The 25,881-nt window shown below is 40.7% G+C and overlaps 4 protein-coding genes across 5 annotated transcripts; 2 read left to right on the plus strand and 2 right to left on the minus strand.

The window, feature by feature from the left end:
- Positions 1-408: 408 nt before the first annotated feature.
- On the plus strand, positions 409-4,793 carry LOC119691155 (endoplasmic reticulum chaperone BiP). The gene is made up of 3 exons (XM_038107801.2): positions 409-565; positions 1,108-1,252; positions 2,413-4,793. Exons 2-3 carry the CDS (start codon positions 1,119-1,121, stop codon positions 4,256-4,258), a joined length of 1,980 nt encoding a protein of 659 aa, XP_037963729.1. The 5' UTR covers positions 409-565; positions 1,108-1,118; the 3' UTR covers positions 4,259-4,793.
- Positions 4,794-4,855: 62 nt separating this feature from the next.
- Positions 4,856-16,638, minus strand: LOC105398676 (adenylate kinase 8). The gene is made up of 11 exons (XM_048626007.1): positions 16,363-16,638; positions 15,974-16,109; positions 15,463-15,548; positions 15,140-15,245; positions 7,526-7,707; positions 6,983-7,214; positions 6,591-6,715; positions 6,374-6,465; positions 5,835-5,979; positions 5,404-5,491; positions 4,856-5,042 (listed from the first exon to the last, which is right to left on the minus strand). The coding sequence occupies exons 1-11, from the start codon at positions 16,453-16,455 to the stop codon at positions 4,945-4,947; spliced, it is 1,383 nt and encodes a 460-aa protein (XP_048481964.1). The 5' UTR covers positions 16,456-16,638; the 3' UTR covers positions 4,856-4,944.
- A 186-nt stretch (positions 16,639-16,824) lies between these two features.
- On the plus strand, positions 16,825-25,732 carry LOC105398639 (folylpolyglutamate synthase, mitochondrial). 2 transcript variants are annotated; one of them, XM_038107949.2, is made up of 9 exons: positions 16,825-17,168; positions 17,339-17,428; positions 17,968-18,075; positions 18,329-18,508; positions 18,829-18,965; positions 19,180-19,360; positions 22,585-22,964; positions 25,174-25,310; positions 25,480-25,732. In XM_038107949.2, exons 1-9 carry the CDS (start codon positions 17,088-17,090, stop codon positions 25,722-25,724), a joined length of 1,539 nt encoding a protein of 512 aa, XP_037963877.2. In that variant the 5' UTR covers positions 16,825-17,087; the 3' UTR covers positions 25,725-25,732. The 2 variants fall into 2 exon arrangements, with proteins under 2 accessions (XP_037963877.2, XP_048481963.1); XM_048626006.1 differs by having other exon boundaries at positions 16,846-16,932.
- Positions 23,146-25,060, minus strand: LOC105387022 (putative RNA polymerase II subunit B1 CTD phosphatase RPAP2). Its single transcript, XM_011557690.3, has one exon. The coding sequence runs from the start codon at positions 24,963-24,965 to the stop codon at positions 23,208-23,210; it is 1,758 nt and encodes a 585-aa protein (XP_011555992.3). The 5' UTR covers positions 24,966-25,060; the 3' UTR covers positions 23,146-23,207.
- Positions 25,733-25,881: the final 149 nt, after the last annotated feature.

A 25,881-nucleotide genomic window follows, 5' to 3' on the forward strand; every position in this document is an offset into this window, starting at 1 on the left:
AAAAAATATTTGAAGGAAGTAACAGCGAAAGCGGAAGTAAGTATATTATAATTTTAATACGTCAACTTTTTGTTAAGTAATTGGTATTCCGGTTAAAAAGTAAGTTGTATTTTGGTTTAAAAAGTGATGAGAACTTATATTTTAATACATAATTCATTAATTTACTTGTAGGTAACAAAAATAGCTATTTTTTATAATTATATTTATTTATTGGGCAATCTAAAATAAATTGCATCATGAACAATGAAATCATAACTTCATTTGAATTCGACGCCAAAACAAAATGTGCCAATTATTAACGTGGGCCAATAGCGATACGACAAATATTTCTACATGGACCAATAAGATTGCCGCTCAGAAAACGTCATCACCTTATCATCCAATCAAAAGCGCCCACGATCTACGCCAGCGCTAAATAATACCAGCGGCGGCGGGCAAAACTTCAGTCATTCTTGAAAAATCGAAGGTGTAGTGTCTGTATTAGAAATTGTGTTTTCCACTTTATTGTAACGTGGCTGTGAATTTCATCAATCGGAGTAGATTTCTTAGATCGTGTAATTAATTGGTACGTATTCAATCAATCCAGTTACCCCTTTCATCAATTATTTTAAGAAATGAACGCATTCCATTGTTCTAACCTAGTATCGGAATTCCCATTAGAATTCGTATTCCCTCGGTTTTTAAGTGTAAATGTAATGAATTTGTACTTATTAGCTAAATAATCAGTAAAAATATCTTAAAATTGAGTAAAGATTCATTGAAAATCTTTGTAAACCGGCCACGTCTAGCTGTACAATCTGCCGAATTTTCTCGATGGTTGCTATGGCTGGCGTTCACCGTTCCGGCACCAATAGCTGGGGATCCCGTTATGAAATAAATTATCTTGTCCCGTTACGTTTACATTTCATCCACACCATTCACTCACTTTCTCTTGAGACGACGTGGGTTTTTTCATAGGAAGTACCGGTCAGTTGGGGGGTGACGTGTCTCGAGTAGGCTGATAGTAGTACGTGTCTTTGCCTCATTCATTGAACTTAGACGAATGAAGCTATAGTTTTAATTGTAAGTCGGCTTGGATTGTGTGTTTATTGAGCCAATTGTTTGCAGGTGCTTACTGCATGAGAGCCAAGATGCGGTGGAGTCTAGTGACGCTGGTTTGCGTGCTCGCGGCCGTGTGCGCCGACGAGAAGAAGGAAAAGGACAAGGACATCGGCACCGTCATCGGTATCGACTTGGGAACCACTTACTCTTGGTAAGAACTTGGAACTTTTTGTTTGGAGAGTAACCTCAATTTCAGTGCAAGGTTGGATAGCGTCTAGGTTACCGCCCCGGCCGGCGCGGCGTTATCGCTGATTAGGTCGGGCGCATAGCTATCTATTATACTTAGTTAATTTGCTACAGATTTTTCAGAAGTTGTTAACAGTGCTAATATTTATCAAAACTTGTTGCCACCCTAGCCTAAAACTACAACTATAGATACTTAAGACACTATAAAATTGAGAGTTTTCTTCTGCTAAGAGTTCTAAATACTTATAAATTTTCTGTATAATTAACATCACCCAATGCCTGTGAACAATCAATTTTGTCTCTGATGAATTTTAATTTTGTTATGTCTTTGAATGCCTCACCGCACTGTTGCATGATTTATTTTGATATCAAGCTATACTATGAGGCTAATGAAATAAATAAAGAAAACAAATCTATTTAGTGCTGAACAAGTACACCACATAAAAGTAAAAAGTAAATTGAAATATAAATCATACTCAAAAAGCCAACTTATATAAAAAAACAAAGTTCCTAGCTCACTCACGGAGCATCCCCTAGGTCAATGAAGTAGATACACCAGAAAATTTCAAAGATCTTGACCAATGGGAGACTTTACAGAATAAGGTTTAGCCCTTATGGTATGCTACACAGTTTTCCCTGGTGTAATATATCCTTAATCCAGACACCATGCATCTGGGCTATTTATAGTCAACTTATTGAAAAAAATAACAGGATTATCCTGTTATTTTTTGAAAACAAATTTATTTAGTGCTGAACAAGTACACCACATAAAAGTAAAAAGTAAATTGAAATATAAATCATACACAAAAAGCCAACTTATATAAAAAAACAAAGTTCCTCACGGAGCATCCCCTAGGTCAATGAAGTAGATACACCAGAAAATTTCAAAGATCTTGACCAATGGGAGACTTTACAGAATAAGGTTTAGCCCTTATGGTATGCTACACAGTTTTCCCTGGTGTAATATATCCTTAATCCAGACACCATGCATCTGGGCTATTTATAGTCAACTTATTGAAAAAAATAACAGGATAATCCTGAAATATTATAACTTATAAAAGCTACATGGATCTATGATGATTGATGAGCTATGTGTACTAAACATACATTTCTGTTTGTCCACAGTGTTGGTGTGTACAAAAATGGAAGAGTTGAAATCATTGCCAACGACCAAGGAAACCGTATCACCCCCTCATACGTGGCCTTCACTGCTGACGGCGAGCGACTCATTGGAGACGCCGCTAAGAACCAGCTGACCACCAACCCCGAGAACACCGTGTTCGACGCCAAGCGACTGATCGGGCGCGAGTGGAGCGACGCCACCGTGCAGCACGACGTCAAGTTCTTCCCCTTCGATGTCGTCGAGAAGAACAGCAAGCCTCATGTGTCTGTCCAGACCGCCCAGGGCAAGAAGGTGTTCGCCCCCGAGGAGATCTCCGCCATGGTGCTCACCAAGATGAAGGAGACCGCTGAGGCCTACCTCGGCAAGAAGGTCACCCACGCCGTCGTCACGGTCCCCGCCTACTTCAACGACGCTCAGCGTCAGGCCACCAAGGACGCCGGAGTCATCGCCGGCCTCAACGTCATGAGGATCATCAACGAGCCCACCGCCGCCGCCATCGCCTACGGACTCGACAAGAAGGAGGGCGAGAAGAACGTGCTCGTGTTCGACTTGGGAGGCGGTACCTTCGACGTTTCGCTACTCACCATCGACAACGGAGTGTTTGAGGTGGTCGCCACCAACGGAGACACCCACCTGGGAGGAGAGGACTTCGACCAGCGCGTCATGGAGCACTTCATCAAGCTGTACAAGAAGAAGAAGGGCAAGGACATCCGCAAGGACAACCGCGCCGTGCAGAAGCTTCGTCGCGAGGTCGAGAAGGCCAAGCGCGCCCTGTCCTCCAGCCACCAGGTCAAGATCGAGATCGAGTCGTTCTTCGAGGGTGATGACTTTTCCGAGACCCTCACCAGGGCCAAGTTCGAGGAACTGAACATGGACCTGTTCCGCTCCACGCTGAAGCCTGTGCAGAAGGTGCTCGAGGACGCCGACATGAACAAGAAGGACGTGGACGAGATCGTGCTGGTGGGAGGCTCCACCAGGATCCCCAAGGTGCAGCAGCTGGTGAAGGAGTTCTTCAACGGCAAGGAGCCGTCGCGCGGCATCAACCCCGACGAGGCGGTGGCGTACGGCGCGGCCGTGCAGGCCGGCGTGCTGTCGGGCGAGCAGGACACGGACGCCATCGTGCTGCTGGACGTTAACCCGCTCACTATGGGCATCGAGACCGTCGGCGGCGTCATGACCAAGCTCATCCCGCGCAACACCGTCATCCCCACCAAGAAGTCGCAGATCTTCTCCACCGCCAGCGACAACCAGCACACCGTCACCATCCAGGTGTACGAGGGCGAGCGGCCCATGACCAAGGACAACCACCTGCTGGGCAAGTTCGACCTGACCGGCATCCCGCCCGCGCCGCGCGGCATCCCGCAGATCGAGGTCACCTTCGAGATCGACGCCAACGGCATCCTGCAGGTGTCGGCCGAGGACAAGGGCACCGGCAACCGCGAGAAGATCGTCATCACCAACGACCAGAACCGCCTCACGCCCGAGGACATCGAGCGCATGATCAAGGACGCGGAGAAGTTCGCCGACGACGACAAGAAGCTGAAGGAGCGCGTGGAGGCGCGCAACGAGCTCGAGAGCTACACGTACTCCATCAAGAACCAGCTGCAGGACAAAGAGAAGCTCGGCGCCAAGCTCAGCGACGACGAGAAGACCAAGATGGAGGAGGCCATCGACGCCGCCATCAAGTGGCTGGAGGACAACCAGGACGTGGACGCCGAGGAGTACAAGAAGCAGAAGAAGTCGGTGGAGGACGTGGTGCAGCCCATCATCGCCAAGCTGTACCAGGGGCAGCCCGGCGCGCCGCCGCCCGCCGGCGAGCCCGACGACGACTTCAAGGACGAGTTGTAACCAAACAGACTGTAAAAACTGTGTGATCGTAACCAGCAGATCTCTTCGGGACGTACCGCGCCCCACTAGGTAGCATGGATACGTTTTGTTTTAGTCGTGTTGTGTATATTTATTGTATGAGTGTGTGCGTGTGGCGCGTGACGCGGCGCTGACGTCACAGCCGCGTTGGGCTAGCTGGGGCCGACGTGGGCCGCGGCCGGTGAGGTCCCGATGAGATCGCGGGCCGCCGCGTCGCGCGAGTGCGAGAGAGACGCCTGCATGTCTGTACTGTACTCAGTTATTGTATAAAATTGATGCATTTCTAGGTTCATATTTAGAATTTCAATAGTATCGTGTGAATGTGGAATGTGCAAGTTGATTGTCTTCCGGCGATGGAAGACTTGTCTCGGTCCCGGCGACTGCCTCGGAGTTCTTGTAATTATTTGTGAGACTGCAAATGTTAGCTCTTAATTAGCAGAATTAATTAATAGTAATTTAATAACTTTCAATTGAGAATCGGAGGAGTACATGAATAAAACAATTTTTCTAAGATGAATACGCTTTTATTTATTTAACGACACCACTTTTGTTAGGTAGGTAAGCTATATAATAAATACCACAAACTAAATAACAGTAAAATCAGTACCTATAAATAAAATTATAATTAACCATTCCACAAAGATGCTGAAGCTATGGCCATTATAGCATCAATCAACTGTAACGTTTTCGTTTAGTGATCTGCCGCGTACCATGTCGAGCGCAGGCGCCGCCACCACCGCCGCCTGCACGCGTACTTGCACCGCATCTGCGAGGAGCAACCAAGAGTGACCCCAGATAATTGAATGAAGAGTAGGTAAGTACCCTTCGACCATTCAGTAAGTACCATACGTAGAGGGCTGGCTAGAGGTTGACGTACAACGCGCGCAGATAATGGGACAATTTGAAAATGGCGGCCGTTCCATTATTCACAATATTCACCGATGAATAGGGCAATACAGCATTAGTCTGGACTCCAAATTAGGTAATTAAGTACCTACCTACAATATTATAATGACTATCAGACCGGCAATTTCGTCTGTAGGCGATACAGGTATCTATGATTTTACTTTTGGCTAGTTCCTATAAATTAAAAATTCAAGAACTCTTTAGCAGTAAAAGTGTATTACCGACGGCATCTGAAGCGTCGACCGTGACGGCGGTGAGCCCCGCCGCGGCGCGCAGTTCCGGCAGCGTCTCGGAGAAGTAGTACTCCAGCTGGAGACATGAGAAAGAGAGCATTGTAGAACTTTTTATGAAACAAAATGAATTAGCAAATGTTCACGCTGTGTATAATCTTATTTTGCCATATCAAAGATGGTTATAGGGACCCTGGCTCCATTATTATGATGCTCCTTGGGAAAGTCCAGAAGTGGAGACAATCCTCCTATGAATTCGGCTTAACCTCGCTCCAGCAACAATAATATTCATCAATCCAATCGACCGTCTTCCAATTGGAGGCCGCCTGCCGAATGCAATGTTTGCGCCATTGGGAATAGCAGTAGCGCTTTGCGCTTTATTACGTTAATAATAGAATTACTTAGATGATAAAACATCTCACATCAGCGTCAATAACCGCGTCCTCATCCCTCGGGTGCCGCCTCGCCCGCTCGCCGCCGGGCGCAGGGCGCCCCGTGCACCAGTCCACGGCGCGCGCCGCCACGCGCTGCTTGCACACAGACCACTCCATGTGCAGGAATATTATACTGTGGAGTTGGAGGAGATAGTATGATAGAGGCTAATGTCGATAATTAACTCGGCAACAGTATTGTTAACTAGGTACGTAGAATGAGAAATACGGATACCATAGACATTATGTTATGTTAGTAGGGTATAACACGCTCACATAAAGAAACAATGACACAAGATTTACCGGCCGCAGTCTTCACATCATCATTAGTCCGTAATCATTCAGTGCTGCTGATCCAGAGCTCTCCCAATGACAGCCACAACTTTCTGTCCCAACGTTCCACATCCAGTCACTAGTAGCATGGACATTGGACATATACCTAGTGCCCATCTAGTACCTATAGTCACTACCGGTGACTTATGTAAGGTCGTCGGTCCAGGGGCCGGAGGAAATTCACAGGATAAACATACCGATTTGGAGGGAATGGCGAACTGTCAAGATATTCAAACTCTGCGGTGTTGCTCGGGAAACCAGACAATACGTAGCCGTTGTTCATACAATCCTGCAACACACAAAAGCCTTTATAAAATTCGCCAAGCGGTGTGGTGTGTGTAGTGTACCTACATTATGATACTTTCCTATTATGCCTAAATTATTCTGCCGATGATGTTTGGTTTTGGTACTTACCGGCTGTGCTATTCTTTTTTTGACAATATCAGCATTCAGTTTAGCGTTTGGGCCGTGTTTCCTTAGAATTTCTCCAATTTCATCCTTCTTCAGAAGCGCTTCTTTGTATAAATTCTTAAAATGCACTGTAACGTACAATACAGACACATCTATAGTTATATGATAAGTTAGATAAGTAATTCTCAAAAATATAAGTCGATATAAGTAAAGTTTATCTATAATTACTTACTTAAAGTATACTAGTTAGTACTATTCTTGAGCCGAACGTTTTTCATACATGTGCGTCCACCGCTAACTATGCACTATGACTCTATGAACGAAGTTGCGAACTAACTTGTTTAGCCGGCAGTGGACGTTCGGCACATATACCTATAAAAATTTGGCAAACTCACGATAAACAACGCCGAAAGTCTGAGCCAACAGCTTCCCGTGCACAGAGCGTCCAGAACCTCGTGGCCCTACCAGAAGCACGCGGTATATGGTGGCCCCCGCGCCGCCCCCGCCACCCGCACCCCCCGCGTCCCCCGCGCCCCCCGGCCCGAGTCCTGCCGCTGCCGCCAGGATCGCTCGGAGGCACTTCGCGGCCACGCTTACTGGGTCCTCGCCTGGCTCTATGGCTACTTCCTGATGAGAGTCATGAGAGCAATGTTACTGGGTATATCTCCAGGGAGATAGGTATACTTACTTACATTATATTAAACTAGGTATCTAAAGGCAGAGTCTCTGAGGATAGGGAGGGTAAATGTATACAAACTAGATAAGTATTATGGCAATGGATAATTTGTATGATTAAGTAGTTAACTAAATGATATGTTAGTACTGCCGTGCCGTGGCCGTGCCGTTACTTAATCATCTCGTCATCATCAATCAAAACATTGCACTGAAGCACAACACTAGGAGCACCATGCAATACTACGCAACTACCACGTACGTACCTTCAATGTAGCCCTATAAGCATACTTCAAGCCCTCAAAGTCCTGGTCGAAGAACCCCTTCACCCCCGTGCGGTGGTCGACAGCGCACGATTCTGACTGCGGCGGCCCCAGCGCCAGGGTCACTGTGGGCAGCACGCCTTCCTGCTGCAGCGACTGCGCCTCGCGGAGCGAGCAAGGGTGGTCTGAGGGGAGGGGGTGAGTCAGGCCTTGAGCAGCTTTGTAGTAAGGGGCAGAGAAACCTGACTCCTCTCAGAAGCATTGTTACTATGAGAGGGGGGTGAGGTTTCTCTGCACATGACCGTCCATAAGCACTCACCAGCGGTATCTGATGGCTAGTGTTAGTACCGTATGTTAATGTCTACGGCCTACGGCAAATATCCGAGTTTATATTGTAGGGATGATATGTACTCAGGTAGTGACGTAGGGTACAGAGTTAATATAAGTCTCAACTTATTATTAAATAAATTAGTATTTACTGGACAGTCGCGTGTTTCACTTGTCTCGCCTAAGCCATCCCTTACATGGCGACCCTGCCATGTTTGGCAGCGTTTCGGGTATCGCGTGCAAAATAAGTGTGACAAAATGCATCGCATAATATATTATATCGTCGTGTCGCGCGCGCAAGGACCTCTAAAACTGTTGGTGTTGTGTAAAAATTACTAAAATGTGTAATTCCGTGCCCCCTCCGCGCCAAGAAAATAATAACTTCATGACACAAGTTGGGCTGAAAAATTCTTTGAACCAAGAATCAAATAATATTCTCGGTCACTTGAATCACATGAACTGGTATATGTTCCTGCTGCTGTTGATGCTGGCTGTTGTGATATTATTTTTTCTGGGCCGATATATCAATATAAGCTGTAACAAGAAGATAGAGCGGCGTGCGGCGGCGCAGAGCATGAGACTGCGGCGAACCACTTCGAGCACTGGCAATGGCGCTGGTGATGATGACGACTACAAGCGGCAGCACTTCGTAAAACAGTGATATAGTGAGAAAAAGTGATTAAAATTATGGCCTCTAAAGTGCAGTGAGTACCAAGTGCGTTAAAATAAAAATCTATCGGGACAATTATTATCGTCGCGTATCATATTACTCAATACTATGTATCATTGTAACTGTTAAGGGTAAGGTATTCTTATTATTTTGTACTATTATGTTATGGAAGGTATTAAACAGTTCATAGAAGAATTATTAAAAGTTAAAACATATTTAATAAAGATAGGATCAACTAGAAGGAGAGGAGAAATTTTAGAGAAAAAATTAGCTGAGGCAAATGTATTAAAATTGCAGTTTGAAGCTTTGTTACATGAAATAAGTTGTGCCTTAAATGTCGTAAGTGATGAGGAAACCTTAAAAAATATATATAAGGATACTGATAAATTTGAAAAAATATATAAAGAAATTATATTATTGTGTAAAAAAGAAACCGAAACTAGTGGAAAAATGGATTTTGATTTAAAGGTAGCTCTGAATTTATTACCTGTTATGACAGACGAACTTTCTAACACAAAACAGATAATAGACGGGGTAGAATATTATAATTCTGTTTTGAAAAAAGAATCGACAAATAATTTAATTGCTTTTATACTAAAAAGCCGACTTTCCCAAAGTGCGAAGCTAAAATTGGAACAGAATTATGATACTGTATCCGATTTACTGAAAGATATGAAGGAAAGGCTACTTCCTAAGAAGTCCGCAAGTGCTATTCAAAAACAAATGATGACTTTGAAACAAAATGATTTAAGTATTGATGAGTTTGGTAAAAAACTATCAGAAATGTTTGTAGATCTAACAATTTCTCAATCAGAAAATAACTCAAACAGCTTTGATGTTTTAAAACCACTGAACGAACGTCAAGCAATAAAACAATTTGCAGAAGGTTTACGTAGTCGCAGGTTAGGTACTGTTATTACTGCTAGAAACTACACATCTTTAAAGGATGCCATACAAGCGGCAGTTGATGAGGATGCACCATCGACACAGGCAACTGAACTTTTTACCATACAGAGAAATAATAATAACCGTAATTTCAGAGCCAGGACATTCCGTAACCAAAGGGGTGCTCCATTCTCGTCGTCGAGTTATCAACAAAGAGGTGCGTACTCCAATCGAGGTCGTGGCTATGCTAATACCTCATCTGGCAGAGGATGGCGAGGACAACCATCGGGACGAGGCTACATGCGACCCCGGAGAGGCAGATACACAGGTAATTCTAATAATTACTTTAACAGGGGACGCCGCCCGGAGCAGATTCATGTCTTAGAGTCAGACAACAATTCCAAATGCATTCCAGAAAACCAGTTTTTTCGTGACTAATCACCATATATACAGGGTGACTTTTTAGTCACTAACGAAATTTTTTCCATGAGTTAGGTATGTACAATAGAGTCGATTTCAATGAAAAAATTAGTAGGTAAATTTTTCATGATTTATTTTTTTTGTATCCCGAAATATTGGTAAAATATGGTCACTGAGTCACTGAGCAATAAATGTTAAAAGCGATAGGTTTCTCACGAAACAAACAAAGCCGAAATTAGACCTTATTGCCGCCATAAACCAATAAACTCTCGTTTAGCGTGAGAAAGGGGCGGAGCTTCATTTTGCAAAGGATGCCGCCGCTAATGGATAATGCGTCATCGATCTGACGTCAGTCGCCTGCGCACCGCCGCGTCACACGTGTCTCTGTTTACTCTTTCGACGCGCGCGCACCTCGGCCCCGGGCCGACTTGTGTTGTGTTTGTGTGTATGTGCTAAATGTATTCTAACCAAGAGTAGGAGTAGGTATGTCGAAGAGTCCCAAAATCTCGCAGACCTCAGAAATAAGATAATTGTCGCTTTCGAGGAAGTGAAAAATTACATTGTGGTGTTAAATAAATTAAAATACAATGAGTTGAAAGTGTTGTGACGTGCCAGACTTTGTGTAGATGTGTAGAAGGGACTCCACTTCGAACAATTTGATACTTCATCAATTGTTCATCACTTACAGTGATTGAGGAAGTGTGTGCTAATTACGGTGTTGCGGTAAGGTCCCCTTGCATTTGGATTTTTTATTGCAATTTGACGGTTCTAACTCTAACCCCTTGAAAGTATGGGGAAAATCATTGAGCAACTTATGAATTTATTTGAAACTAGCTGTTCCCGCGAGCTTGGCTTCGCCTTAAATAGTTTTCGTGTGGGAATTCCGCGATAAAAAGTAGCCTATGTTCTTTTTCAAGGACGAGACCATCTGTATACCAAATTTCATTCAAATCCGTTCAGTAGTTTTGGGCGTGAAAGAGTAACAGACAGACAGACACAATTACTTTCGCTTAGTTAGGATTCGCGGGCAAGTGGGCGTGGCCAGACGCGCTACTCGCGCTACTCGCGCACGGTGACCATGAGTCTTGGTTTTCTGGAGAAAACTTTGTGTGCCAATATCTTATAATTTTAGTACTGAAAGGTACTGAAAGAAAATACACGTAAGTTATATTTTTAACCCAGGAATGTTATGTTACAATTTCGTTACTGACTAAAAAGTCACCCTGTATGTGTGCAACGACAACTGTCATATAAATTTATCTACTAACCAAAACTATGTTTATACTTGGCTGTTAGATACAGGCGCCTCCATATCGGCAATAAAATATAAACATGTCAGAGAACATAATCTTCCAATCCATAAAGGTAGCATCGTCATAAATGGTGTAGGTGGCAAAGTCCAGGCTATGGGATATATTTACTTACCGCTGCGTATCGATGATCAAGTATTGACGCATGTGTTTTATGTATTTGAGACACTGCCTTGTAAGGCTAACGGCATAATAGGACAAGACTTTCTGAATAAGTATAAGGCTGTTTTAAATTTCAAAGATAAATACATCTCATTTCAAAACAATTCAACTATATTCAACATTCCACTTATAATGAATAATGATTCTTCAACTCAAAATAACTTTAATATTCCAGCGAGATCAGAATCTATACATTTCCTTAAAATTGATATGAACGAAGAATGCTTGGTTTGTGCAAGTGAGATTCAGGAAGGGGTGTTTATTGCTAGTTCTCTAGTTGCCCCAATTGACGGTCAAATACCGATCCAAATTTTAAACACGACTGAAAATAACTTGACCTTAAATGAAATTAAACCGCGTATACAAAAGGCTTGTGATTACGACATTTGTATTCTTAATGAAAATAAAATTGATGCAAATCGCGTAAAACAATTATTTTCATCATTAAAATTAAATTACCTAAATAAAGAGGAACAAGCCTCCATAGAAAATTTATGTGCAAAATATTCGGACGTATTTTTTTTAAATGGCGATAAATTAACTACGACTCCAATTTATAAACATACTATTCACTTGAAACCGGGCACTGATACCGTTTATTCTAAGCCGTATAGATTACCATATTCACAAAAAGCTGAAAAACAAAAACAAATTGACGAAATGCTGAAACAAGGGATTATTGAACCCAGTCAGAGTGAGTGGTCAAGTCCGGTACTTTTGGTTCCTAAAAAAACCGACGTCAATGGTGAAAAGAAATGGAGATTGGTGACAGATTACCGAAAATTGAACAACTGCATAAAAGACGATAAATTTCCGCTTCCGAATATTGTAGAAATACTCGATTCTTTATCCGGAAGTATATACTTTTCTCATTTAGACCTATATCAAAGTTATTATAATGTTGAGCTAGATCCAAACAGTCGTAAGTACACCGCATTCGACTCTGGGCAGTATCAAATGACTAGGATGCCCATGGGTCTAAAGACAAGTCCCAGTTCATTTTCCAGAATGATGTCTATAGCTATGTCTGGTCTTTCTTACGAAAAATGTCTAATATATTTGGACGATTTAATTTGTTTCGGGAAAAATTTAGAAAACCATAATAAAAATTTACAGTCAATTTTTGAAAGACTGCGAAAAGTGAACCTTAAATTAAACCCATCAAAATGTACTTTTCTAAAAAAGGAGATACTTTATTTAGGCCATGTTGTATCAGCTGATGGAATTTTACCAGATCCAGATAAAATTACAGTTGTAAAAAACTACCCAATACCTAAAAACACGGATGAAGTTAAGAGATTTGTGGCGTTCGTCAACTATTATCGAAAATTTATTCCTAATTTCGCGGAAATAGCATATCACTTAAATAAAATGTGTAAGAAAAATGCCGTATTCGAGTGGGATGACAACTGTCAAAAGTCTTTCGAAACGTTAAAAGAAAAAATAATTGGTCACCCTATTCTTCAATATCCCGACTTATCGCAAGACAATGAGTTCTTACTACAGACTGACGCATCAAATTACGCTCTCGGAGCGATATTATCGAATAAAGATAATAGGCCGGTAGCTTTCGCTAGTAGAGGACTAAATAAAGCGGAAAAAAATTACCCAATTATTGAAAAGGAATTATTGGCCATTGTATGGGCTGTGAAACATTTTAGGCCATATTTATACGGGCGAAAGTTTAAAATTTTTACGGATCATAAGCCATTAGTGTATTTATTTGGTATGAAGGACCCTTCAAGTAGGTTGACCAAGTTTCGCCTTACTTTGGAGGAGTACGATTTCGAGGTAGTATATGTGAAAGGATCAGATAATGCGGCTGCAGACGCATTATCCAGGATATGTGTGAGTTCACAAGAGTTAAAAGAGTTGAATGAGCAAGTTATGAATGTGATGACGCGTGCGCAATGCAGGAAAGCGATTCAGGATTCTCGGGATATTACTATTCCTACCGACTGCCGGTCTGATCAACCGAAAGTTGTAGAAATGTGTAATAAACCGCAGGATTCGGTAGAGCTTCGATTTATAGATAATACTTACTTGCGAGAATTGAGATTAAGAAAAAATATAGATAAAGAGAGCAATTATTTATGTTATGATTCAAGTAAAAATATGATATATATAAAACTAGCTTCTCGATCACAACCGACGCCAAGCGCTTTTGTGAGAGAGCTAAGTAATTTTTGTGATGAGTTGAATATTAAAGAAATATATTTTTTACGAAATAATGAAAATAAAATATTTGTTGAAAAATTAATGCGCGAAATAAAAAGTATGAAAAAATGGTCCGGACCACGACTTTGTATATTAAAAGATATTATGAGAATACAAGATAAAGATGATAAAAGGGTAATTCTTAATGACTTTCACCTACTGCCTACGAGTGGCCACGCAGGCATAAGGAAAATGTTACAAAATATAAGAAAATATTACTTTTGGACAGGAATGGAAAATGATATTAAAAATTTCATAAAAAGGTGTGACAAATGTCAAAAACAAAAATATTCGAATCACTATGTAAAAGAGCCTATGGAGATTACAACAACTGCAAACACAGCATTCGAAAAAGTTTATTTAGATGTAGTTGGTCCTATCGATAAAGATTGCCATGGATATTCATATATACTAACCATACAATGTGAATTAACAAAATATGTGGAAGCTTTTCCCTTGATTACTAAGAGTTCGACGGAGATTGCAAGGTGTTTTGTTACTAATTTCCTACTAAAATACGGGGTGCCAATTTCCATCGGAACCGACAGAGGAGCCGAATTTATGTCAGCAACATTTACGGAGGTATGTAAACTTTTAAAAATAGAAAAATTAAACTCTACTGCCTACCATCATCAAAGCATTGGTGCGTTAGAAAATACACACAAAGGTTTAGGAAATTATCTACGCATACAAACTGACAACAGACCGGAAGCATGGAGCACGTGGCTTCCTTATTGGTGCTTTTCATATAATACTTCAGTACATTTTGAAACAAAATTTACTCCATTCGAGTTGGTGTTTGGTAAAAAGTGCAGTTTGCCATCTAATTTAACTAATGGCACAGTTGAACCTCTGTACAATGTTGACTCATATCCTCTAGAGTTAAAGTTCAGGTTACAAACGGTACAAAGCGAGGCTAGAAAAAATTTAATTAATAGTAAATTAGCCAGAAAAGAGAAATATGATTCTAACAAAAATCCAATAGAATATAAACCAAACGACTTAATTTTAGTAAAAAACGAGACAGGTAATAAATTACAGAATATCTATTTAGGTCCTTATAAAGTTATTAGAGATATATCACCGAATGTTGAGATATTAAAAAATGGTAAACCAGAAATTATTCACAAAAACAGAACGAAATTGTATTACCTTCCTAGTAATTAAGTATAGTTATTCTTTATCAATTAAATAACATGTGTTTATTTTAATATGTACTCGTGTAATGTGGTACCTACATGTATAACTTTTATATGTTATTCATTTAATCTTCAGCATTATGTAACCGATTATGTAATCGCATTAATCTATATTTTATCATTTGTAATACTATACAACAAAACAACAATATGTAATCATTATGTTTTGTTTTTTCCCTCCGATGGGGATGTAGGGATGATATGTACTCAGGTAGTGACGTAGGGTACAGAGTTAATATAAGTCTCAACTTATTATTAAATAAATTAGTATTTACTGGACAGTCGCGTGTTTCACTTGTCTCGCCTAAGCCATCCCTTACAATATACGGTCTCGAGAACATGTTAGTTAGATGTCACGACACAGATAACATGCTCTCATACTAGTCTCTACATACGTATGATGTTGATAAACACATTTGTTTCTAACCAAACATGAGCCATCCAGCCTGAGGAATGGGGTCCTTGATGGTGATGTCTTTAGCCACCTCCGCCAGCAGCTCCGGCGACACGCACTGAGGGTCGTACTCGAAGTGCTGGGGCACAGTATAGAGCTCAGTTGAAAGAGATGTCTTGACTCTAGATCAAGACTCTAGGACACTCTAGGTGGATTCAGTTGTTGGCTTGAGATGTTTCGGTAGGTGAAAGCAAAGTTATTAGGTCTATTTAGTGTAGGTACTTATGACTTTTTTCCAGGTAGGTAATCTAGGCGCCTATACAATGTAAGTAATAGCAGAGTAACATAATGCCGACCTTCTCGCTCTTGTCCAATATGCAGCGCCTAGTGATGATGTACACGCGCAGACTCTTCATCATTTCCTTCACCACCTTCGTTATTTCTGGGAGAGAAACAACAAATTCGTAATTCGTAATTCGTTCTATAGCACCCGTAGTTACTTACTACTTAATTGTACAAAGTACGAATTCAAGCTTCCACATGAAGATTACGACCGTAAAGCGGAGTTTAAGTACATGATGAGCAATATGAGCATACTTTGCTTGGTCCCGGTCCCACAGCCCACGATACATTATAATTATATGATACTTAGATAGATTAGACAGGTTAGACCAGGATACGAATCCGTTGGTTAGCCGTCGTTATCCGATATCGCACGCATCATATTTTCCACTATTTCCACCGAAATAGCATCCGAATAAGTTACTTGATCGCACGCTGCAGCGGCTTCCTTATCAGATAGCAAGGGCCTTCTCGAACTAAAAGGAGCAATTATTACTCTACCAAGGACTTAAATCCCAAGGCTACCTATATCGACGTCTGGCGACGTGATGATGACGATGCGGTGCGGGTCCCCCTGGCCGGCCGCGCGGCGCCGCACGAACATCTTCATGTGCTTGAGGTGGTCCCGCGGCAGGTGGATCACCAGGTCTGTCACCATGTCCTGTGGAGACACATTATGAAGCTTTTACTGTGACCAATAAAGACATTATATTATTTCAGCAGCTTGTTCTCAGCAGCAGCGTTTCGCAGATGTAGTTAGTGTTTTGTATGTATGTATGAAGATGCGATTGTGCTTACGAAGAGTAATGCTATTAAGGACTTACAGGGATCTAACCTGCCTGCCTAAAGTTCCAGCAGCACGTAGGTAACCATTAACTCACGTAATCAAAGTTAATTTGACTCATGAAACTTACCCTAAACAATTTGTACAGTCTGTGTTTATCTATATATGGAAGGAAGTGATGGGGAGTGATTGTAGACTTGCCGGTTGCATCTGTTTCAGACATCGTCTACGTATTTCATACACAATAGCAACTAGGTAATTTATACTCTTTTATAAATTATTTTTCTCTTTTAGCACTTGAAATTGAAATTCAAAACAACCCGCCACAGACAGTCAATCCGTTCCAAAACTTCCGTAAATTCAAAAATATTCTCCAAAAAAATGTTTTCATGTCGTTTTCATCAATATTTGTTTTAATATATGTGTATTGTATAAAAATAGAGAAATATAAACTTGGAAATATATTATTGCTCATTAAAAGAGCATTGATACCGCTGAGGAAAATAATACAGCGGAAAATTTAAATTTATGAATAGTTATTTTATGAGGTTCAAAACGCAATGCAATTCAAATACAAAATGTCACTTTCACATGTTTTTTGTTTACATTTTTGCAGAGGTTATGTTTTGAAACTTTTGGATTTCCTTTTCTGCTGGTTATAAGCAGTTAAATATGATGATGGTGTCGGTGATCAACCGAGGTCAGATGTCATTATACGTTGATAAGAGTAGCTCAATAGCTCGGTAATCGTTTGTATTATTCGTCTAAAATTACGTTGTTAGAAAACTTTGCACACTGGGTTTTGTGCATTATCCTTGAATTTAATTTGCTATAATTGAATAGTATCTCAGTCTGATGACTAGCATCGGCCGTATATGTCGTAGTGTCGTGAATAGTAAGCTCTGTTCAAGAATGTCTTCCACATTGAGTTATGAGGTGAGTTTTTAAGTTTTGTAGTTATTTCTATCAATGTAGTTTATAAATAAAACTTATAAAGTACCAATATGGTTTGTCATTGTCACCTACTAGGCTTTTACTAGAAATCTAACTTTATTGAGTTATTCTTCTTACAACAGGTTAAGTTGTGTTTGTTTTATTAATTACAGAATGCAGTCCAAAAACTGAATTCCCTGCAGTCAAACAAGGAGTCCATTGCGCAAATACTAAGAGATATCAGCTTAGGACAGAGGGAAGAGGTATGTTCACTACATTATTTACTTTTATAACCATCTCTTAACTAGAATATTATGCTTATAAGAAGCATTACCTCATCTACAGATAAACTTATCAGTATGGAAAGGTCATGGTCATTGCTAGATCGTTATTTGTTACAATCTGTAGTTTATTGCATTTTAGAAACATTAGGTCCTACCCATAGAACTATTCTTTATCAATGCATGCATATCATCCATCACAAACTTCTCTTCGCCTTAAAAAGTTTTCCCATGGGAATTCCGCTATAAAAAGCTATAGCCTATGTTCTTTCTCAGGGTCTAGAACATCTGTATACCAAGTTTTATTCAAACCATTCTGTGGTTTGGGTGTGAAAGAATAACAGACAGATAGACACAGTTACTTTCGCATTTAAGTATAATATTATTATAGTTAGGATGAAAAAAATTATAAGAGGGAATAAGCGGTTTTTGGAGCACTTAAGTTATATCATAGGATAAAACATGTAAATTTTCTAGTGTTAGTACACAAGTACCTAAAAATGATGTATATTTGTTTTCAGAAATGTACAAACTTGAAAGACATGGAAAGTTATTTATCAAGAGTTGGTGTACCACTCTCCAGACTAGACGAGCTCTCTGTAATACATATTGCTGGGACTAAAGGGAAGGTGAGAATAAAAATACACATAATAAGCTAACAATAATATACTGTAGGACATAGGTGGGCACCTAAAGCTGTGGGCTGTGGACAATTTTATATTTATTTTATTGAAAAGCCTATGAAGGATTCCATTTTGCTAATCAATTATACTGTTAACATACCCAATAAGGTAAGTAAATAAAAAACAGTCATAACCAGCCAGGAAATGACAGGTTCTTTTTTAATCATTCACAATAAAAAGTTTAATCTATTTGCCCCAGGGTTCAACAAGTGCGATGTGTGAATCAATCCTCCGGCACCACGGCTACAGCACGGGGTTCTTCTCCTCACCCCACCTGGTGTCTGTCTGCGAGAGGATCCGGCTCAATGGGGAGGTCATCAGCAAAGACAAGTTTGCAGACTACTTCCATGGCCTCTATGAGCTTTTGGAGACCTCTAAGGTTGGTTTGACGATTGTTATGTATGGTGTATACTGGCAATACTACTATTGACTTCAATACCAAGGTCTGAGGTTCAATTCCTGTGGTCTTCTCTTAATTAATGATAAAAAAACTGATACTTATATTATTAATTTTACTGTGTTGAAATTTATTTAAATCATAGACTTAATTAGTCTATGTTTAAATAAAGTTTTACAACTTTGCCATTATGCTAGCCTTGATTCCTTGAAGGATGTAGATGTAGTTTACTATGTATCAATAATTACAACACAATTACAAGGTTTACACACCTACCTAATTATTTGTTATTTATTTTCCAGCGCCACGAAGGCGACATGCCCAAGTACTTCTCGTTCCTGACGGTGATGGCCTACAACATCTTCCTGCAGGAGAAGGTGGACGTCGCCATCGTGGAGGTGGGCATCGGCGGGGTCGTGGACTACACCAACGTTTTGAGGTGACTTTCTTTTTCTTGACTTCTGAACTTTGCACCAAGAGGCATGTGGTTACAGGCTGATGATGATGACACATGCTTGCATGAAACATGTCCTATTCAAATAGCATAGTTACAAAAACTTCTTAAAATCTACAACATACTCCTCAACTGTTAATAACATAGTTATAATATAAGTTCTTACAATCTAGTACAACAGTCCTCAATAATTTGCCAGGAAGGTGCCAGTGGTGGGCGTGACGTCGCTCGGGCTGGACCACACGTCGATCCTCGGCGGCACCATCGAGCAGATCGCTCGAGCCAAGAGCGGCGTCATGAAGCGAGGCTGCGCGGCGTACACCGTGGAGCAGCCGCCCGGAGCTATGGACGTGCTGGTGGATGCGGCCAGGGCTGTCGAGGTACGATATCGAAGTTCAACTACACTGCCGGGCAATGAAATAGTTCCACCCACAAAATGCCGACAAACACCTTAATATCTCCTAAGATATAGAACCTAGCTTCATTAATTAAAAAGTTTAATGAAATATAGTTTATTATGCAAACATTTTTAAATGTAAACTCTTTTTAATAGTGTTATTTTCGAAGCCATGGACAAAAAAAGACAAGAAGCAAAATTTTCGGGTTTGAAAGTTTAGGAAAACATTTGCTTCGTTTTTAGTTTTGCTTTTTATTTCATTTTTTTTTTTGTCGTTGTGAAATAATAGGCAAGGCGAAAGATTTTGAAATCCTCTTCCGTAATGCAGATAACCATCTATTGTTTACAACAAAACCTTTATTTCGGTAATAAACTTAAGATTTTGGATATTTAAAGCCATTTTTATAATCATTTTTAAATACTGCGCGAAAACAGCTCGCCGTGTCATGGCGTCGTGTGTGACGTCACACTTACGTATGTCAAATTTGTTTACAACAGCAAGGAAACAAACACTGCGTATTTTTTGTGTTAAAAATGAATTCTTAAGTTTATAAGTGGTGTGCAGTGCCTCAGTGCAAAAATACATCAATAACGACACCCAACAAGGTGTTTGTACATGTCCCATACAAGAAAATAATAAGAGATAAATGGTTAAAGCTTGCACGGCGAAACAAACTTCTTCGGCGAAATAAACTTCTACGAGTTTAAAACGAGTTTGATTGCTACTTAGTCATATTTATATCTAGTGTTAAAGATAACGTAGCTAGTCACGTAGCCCGCAGAGCCGACGACCGCTGGAGTACAAAGGTTCTGGAGTGGAGACCCCGTGTCGGCAAACGGCGTGTCTGTCGCCCCCCACCCGTTGGTCTGATGATCTGTGGAAGGTAGCGGGAAGCCGCTGGATGCAGATGGCGGGTGACCGTTTGGGGTGGCGATCGTTAGGAGAGGCCTATGTCCAACAGTGGACTACAGAAAGCTGAGAGAGAGAGAGAGAGTTAAAGATAAATACTAATAAAATAAACTTACAAAGAGGTTTTCACGTTTCTAAATTCGGAAGAGCAAAATTCTTTATTTGTTGCAAGGAACTCGTCCAACATCAATAAATCGATCCTGGGCAAATTTGCACTGTTTGCCTTAACAAAACCTGGTTCCATTGTTAAAGATAGATTCGTGTTATAAAGTCGATAAATCACAAAAACAAATATATATATCAATCGTAACGCGCAAACAGTATGTAAGGTAATCAAAACACAGTGAAGCGTACATAAGTATGACGTCATGCGCTGTGATTGGCGTTTCAGTCAAAATGGCCGATTGCAGTATTTTACTCTTTTATTTTATTGAAAATCTTATTAATCTCAATTTTTTAAATAAAACTAAATCAGTTTTTTAAATCCTTTGAATGTGTATTTTCCTCTAAAGTCATTAAATCTTTGATAATGTAATACTGTCGACACGCCTAACTCTCGTACCCATAAATCATGCCTGTATCACGCGAGGGTTGTGCGAGAATCATCACCATGGTGGACATGGGAACCAGCCAAAGAAATGCGGCCAGAATAATGGGCGTGACTCATACTACTGTACGACGAGTGATCTAAAGGTTTAGGGAGACTGGATTAAACCTGAGAAGACCAGGTACTGGCAAGCCAAGGTGCACAACAGTCCGAAAAGATCGATTCACTGCGGAAATCATGTTAAGAAATCGACATCAGACGGGAGTAGCCGTTCAACAACAACTTCTGCAAGTTCGAAGGGAGCCAATAAGCGAGTGGACAGTCAGGAGACGTCTTGCCGAAAGAAGATTAAAGCATTACAAGCCAGCAAATGGCCCAAAACTGGAACGGCATCATAAAGTTGCCCGATTGCGATACGCCCGTAATCATACAGAATGGGGTGAGGACGAATGGGGCAGAGTGATGTTCTCAGATGAGTCATAATTCATGCTGTACCATCGTGATGGGAGGAGAGAGTATACCGACAACCAGGAGAACATTTTTCACAAGTATGTTTTGAAGAAAAAGTGGCACACGTTGGAGGCAGCTTTCGCGTGCGGGCGGGTATCTCTGCAGAGGGTCGAACAGCGTTAGTTCCAATCGAGAACGGGAACCTAACTACTGTGAGATACATCAATGAGGTCCTCAATGAACATTCTGGTCCGTTTTTGGCCAATATGGGCGAGAATGCAATGTTCATGCACGATAATACACGGGCGCACACTGCTCAAGTTGTAAATGAGTATCTTCATGACGTAGGAATCCACAAAATGGAGTGGCCTTCAAGGAGCCCCTGTTTGTATCCCATTGAGCTTGCTTGGGACGAGCTCGACAGAACTGTGAGAGACCGAGTTCCACCTCCAATTACACTTCGTGGCTTGAAAGACGCGCTCATCAAAGAATGGGAGAACATTCCTCAGCATATGCTGAGGAATCTGGGATTCAGCATGCCCAATCGCGTAGAAGCTGTATGGAGAGCACGTGGAGGAAACACCAAGTACTGAGTTATCAAAATACCACGTTTACACCTAATAAACGCATAATTAGATATTTTGATTTATTTGCCAAATGCCCCATTTTTTGAAAAACTTTTAATTTAAATTTTTATTACAATATTTAAGTTTTTACATGGGAATATTCTGATGCGCAATTAAATATTCTTCAATATTGCAGAAGGCATCATTAAGCTAGCATTTTCCGTTTAGGAGTAATTTGATGTTATATCAGTGGAACTATTTCATTGCCCGGCAGTGTAAATAGTTACCTACTACGTAATACCGTCACGACTCCCGTGCAATGAAAATGTTCCACCTGCCATTGACGTTCTATATGTCTGAAACTCATGACCTATTTATAGCTAGACATCATAACTGATAAACCCACGCAAAACCGACAGATTGCCACAAAATAAAGTTGAAGTTGAAATATTTGTCCCGTTGGTATGCGAACCTAAGTTCAGCGTATTTACCACTGAACCGTTCTTACGTCAATAGGTAGTACTTACCTATACATATACATAGAGTAAGTAGATCCTATGGACGCAAGCGAAGCGAAGTTTGAAGTTAACGCTGTACGCAAGCGAAGCGAAGCGAGGCTTTGAAGTTAACGCTATCCTAGAAACTTTGAGGTAGGCCTAGGCCAATCATCAAGAGTCATCGAGAGCGTTCGTTGTCAATTATGCTTCTAATAAAACTTCATGTATCTGTTTCAGTGCCCACTTCACGTCGTGCCCGACTACAAGGAGTATCACTTCCCGAAAACCATGAAAAAGGAGCTACAAGTTGACATTAACGCTTACTACACCAACGCATCCCTCGCTATACAACTGGCGCATGCATGGATGCGGCTCAGAGGCCGTCCCGCTCTTACCAATGGCAATGCGCATAAGAGCGAGGGTATAAGTGATAGTTTTTCAGCTGAGCCGTTGATAAGGCAGGTTCCTGAGGCTACAGTGGAGGGGCTGCAGCAGTGTCGCTGGCCCGGCCGCTACCAGGTCGAGCGCACAGACTATGCGCAGTTCTATTTGGACGGCGCGCACACTAAGGAGTCTGTGGAGATTTGCGCCGAATGGTTCCAGAGACATGCTGACAGGTGGGTCACCTTTATCTGAGTTATACGGAGTAATATTGGCGACAAGACCCTATATCTACTCCCATATAAATTATGTTTCTCCCAGACGGTTCTTTAAATGCACTATAACTAGTTAGGTATTAGGGGTATTGAATGATATAATGACATATTATAATTTCATTATAAAATCATTTATTTAAATTAAGTATATCTAATATCACAATAAATAAAAATAGTCAAGTAACATTACACAACACAATGCAATCATGGGTCAACAGTCAACTGTATATCATTAGTGTCCAACAATCTATCAACATCTGTCAGCCAGGAGATCAGTCTATCTAAATACCCTCCTTCCTGCTTGTAGCTCAGCAGCAATAGTTGCATGTGCTTGTAGGACGTCGGCTGCTGCAGCAGATACCGCAACCTCTCATCTCTGAGCGAGAGCATCTTGATGATTATAATGGCAATCAGGGTCCACTGGATCGGCTTAAACATAATGTTGTCTGCCCTAAGCTTGAAAGTGTTCACTAAAAGTCTCACATCACTGCTAATACTCAAAGTAAGCAAGCCAAGGGACCTCAGCAAGTCTGGCAACACTTTATTCAATTGATTGCAAACAATTTTTCTGCGTAAAGCATTCTGTGCATTCTTATCCACTAGAGGTATTACAGTTAAACCATCTTCTTCCTCAACATTGCCAGGGCTTTCTGTGTTTGTATCTAATACTGGGATGTCAGTTTCACCAGAATAGAAAGCTTTTACTTTCAGCTGCAGTTTTTTGCTTTCTTCCTGTAAAATGGAGTAGTCTGGCAGTGGCTTGGTCTCCCGCTGCAGTATCTGGCTGTCCAGCTTCTTATCCTCAAGCTCCAGCACATTAAGCTTTCGGCACAGAGCTTGGTACTGATCATAGGAGTTTGAAGTGTAGAATATGCTCTTAGCATAGTTGTTTAGGTAGTCCTTTATACACTCACCTTTATCTGTCACCATTTCTTTTACTTTTTCTTCCCCAAATAGGAACAGCATAGTGTCAAGAGTGCACCACTCAGCAAGAGACTTTTCAACTTCAATAGTTATTGCTGTGACTGAAGGCTGCTTCTTCTGTGTCACCTTTTTAGCTGGCTTTGTTACTGGTTTGGCTTCTGGAATGTCAGTCAGTATAGGGTCTATCTTTTGTTCTGGTTTCTCAATAACATCTCCAACAATGTTCAATGGGTTTGGCTTGGGCTTTTTACTTGGTGTTGGTGTCTTTGTTTCAGAGTTAATTTTAATAGATTTCAGTCCTTCATTAATATTGTCAATCCTCCTAGCATCATTTGATACTTCAGACTTATCAGTAACATTCAGATCTTTATTGGTTTCTGTTTTACTTTTAAGCATGTCATCTGACACAGATACTTCAATAGCAGGGGAGTTCTCATTAGTGTTATCTTCATTCATGTCACTGAGGCTGGCGCTGGTGAAGTCATTGATGGAGGTGAATGTGTGTTTCTGTTCACCCTGTATCTGCACCCTCTCTATGAGCGCCACGTCCACCTCCTGCCCCATGCTGCCGGCGGTCTCCACGGGCATCAGGTGGAACTTGGGGATCACCTCGTACTCCCTGAACCACAGCGGGCTGGTCAGCATTTGTTTCTTTATATGCATCGCCGATTCATAGCATTTGTTACTACAAAAAGACTTCCTCGCGGTAATGTCGTACACTTTATTGGTTTTCATTGAGATTCGATATTTTTGCTTAGGTATATCCTTCACGGATAGGGGTTTTGTACACAAAGGATAACCACACAAATGGATGATAGATCTCTCTTCAATCACATCTTCCAAGTGGCTTTGGTTGATATCGTTCAGGCAACGTAAGAAGAACTCGTCAGTTATGTTTTTTTCTAGTAAACTCTCAACAATAGCCTGTGCTTTGTTGTTGCATTCGCGTTTCTTTAAAATGGCTTGGCGTATCTGCTCTTTGGACATTTCTTCGATTTTGGTTGGTTTTTTCCGTGGTTTCTGGGCTTGTGATTCCATATTTATTGTTTATTTGGTGTTGTGTATCTTATTTTTTCGTAAAAATTGAGTTATTGTAGTTCTCATAACCTCAAAAACAAATATTTGACAGTTGACACTACGCGATATTCACAGAGCAGATATTTCAATACTGTGGGGTAAAAAATAACTTAGAATAAACAACTTGTTACTAACATTGAGCTAACATTTAACTTTTGCTTCTTTGCAGATCAGATAAAATTTTAATATTCAGCGCTACTGGTGACCGAAATAGTGAGATTCTACTAGCCCCACTTACAAATATCAAGTTTCAAAAAGTATATTTCGTTGTGCCTACTGCTTTCAAAAATATAAATGAGAAAAATGGTAAGTTCACTTTGTCGCATATGAAAAGAAAATATTGATATGAAACCTGAATATTATCTAAATAGTGATACGAATAACTACTCACCAGTTTCTTCACTCAGATCCCAGATTGAGTCACTTGTCTGAGTACTCTTTCGTATATGAATATACTTTTTTTGTACAATTTCAGACAACTACTCTCTATTAGAACGCGAGGAAGTAATAGCGAGATGCCACAAACATAACACAACATGGAAAAATCTTCATGGCAACGATAACGTCCCACAAACATCGGTCATGGAGTGTGTAGCTGACGCTCTGACAGATATAAAGCAATCTGATACATTACCGCAAGTGCTAATTACTGGATCGCTTCACTTGGTTGGAGCTGCCCTAGCTGTTTTAGACTGTGATTTATACAAGTATAAGGAATGATATTACTATGTAAATGTTTCTTTACATTTTGGTATACCCTTCAGGGCCTTCCCTTACGGAGTATACATCGATGACGTATATTCTCATCATAAAAGAAATTTAACTATGGAAAAGAAGAAAAAATCGGAGATTTTTTTAGGATGATACGGAGGGTTAT

This window comes from Plutella xylostella, chromosome 15, assembly GCF_932276165.1.
Source record: "Plutella xylostella chromosome 15, ilPluXylo3.1, whole genome shotgun sequence".
NCBI classification, from domain to species: domain Eukaryota; kingdom Metazoa; phylum Arthropoda; class Insecta; order Lepidoptera; family Plutellidae; genus Plutella; species Plutella xylostella.